Source organism: Alligator sinensis, unplaced genomic scaffold, assembly GCF_000455745.1.
Source record: "Alligator sinensis unplaced genomic scaffold, ASM45574v1 scaffold948_1, whole genome shotgun sequence".
Taxonomy (NCBI): domain Eukaryota; kingdom Metazoa; phylum Chordata; order Crocodylia; family Alligatoridae; genus Alligator; species Alligator sinensis.
Window position 1 is genome coordinate 258663 of NW_005843093.1, and position 757 is coordinate 259419.

Consider the following 757-nt stretch of genomic DNA (forward strand, 5'->3'; position numbering starts at 1 on the left):
TCGGCGCCGCAGCCGGGAAGCAGGGCGAGGCGCTGCGGGTCAAGAACGCCGTCTACTGCGCCGTCGTCTTCACTGAGTTCCTCAAGGAGCTGGCGGCTATTGCCCAGGCCCATGCCGTCACCTCGCCCTTCCTGCTGGAGCCGCCCGAGGAGTGACTGGCCGTGGCCGTGGCGGCCCGGGGGCCGGGGGGGGCTGCGCGGTCGGCCCTCCCTTTCTCCTCCCCGGCAGCGCCTCTTTTTAACTTGCCGCCAGGACACCATGGACCTTTTTAATTTATTGGGATGAATGTTCGCGGAGGGCACGGTGCAATACGGCCGCGGCCCCCTCCTGCCCCTCCCAGGCCTGATGCTGGCCGGAGCCCACGAGTGCCTGCCCCCCCCCCCCGCCCGGCCCAGCGGAGGAGCCGGGGACCACGGGGGGGTAGGGGTGGCAGGGGAGCAGGGCCAGGCCATGAGCGGGCTCAGGACTCCTGGGTCCTCTCCCTGCCCTGCAGCCGTGCCCCTGCCTCGGTGTCCCCATCGGTGGGGACCACGGCCCCTCCACCCGGGGTGTGAGTGAGAAGCTGGCATTGTATCCCCCAGCTCTGTGGGGGGACCAGGTGCAGGGACCTGGTCGGGCCCTGGGGGCTGTCAGGGGGGCCCAGCTGCAGGCCAGGGACGGGCTGGGCTCTGCCCTGTCCCAGGGGCACCTGCCCCATCACCTCTAGGCAATCAGCAGCTGCCCCCGGGTCCTGCATGGGGGTGGTGCGGGGGGGGGG

At 71.6% G+C, this 757-nt stretch overlaps 1 protein-coding gene across 1 annotated transcript in view; it reads left to right on the forward strand.

Moving 5' to 3' along the window:
- Positions 1–394, forward strand: part of FAM160A2 (family with sequence similarity 160 member A2) — a gene marked incomplete at its 5' end in the record, with an annotated part of 5758 nt that extends 5364 nt beyond the window's left edge. The window contains one exon of the mRNA XM_025193725.1: positions 1–394. This exon is cut by the window's left edge and continues 2 nt beyond it. Coding sequence (XP_025049510.1) covers positions 1–155 — 155 coding nt within the window.
- Between the last annotated feature and the right edge of the window lie 363 nt (positions 395–757).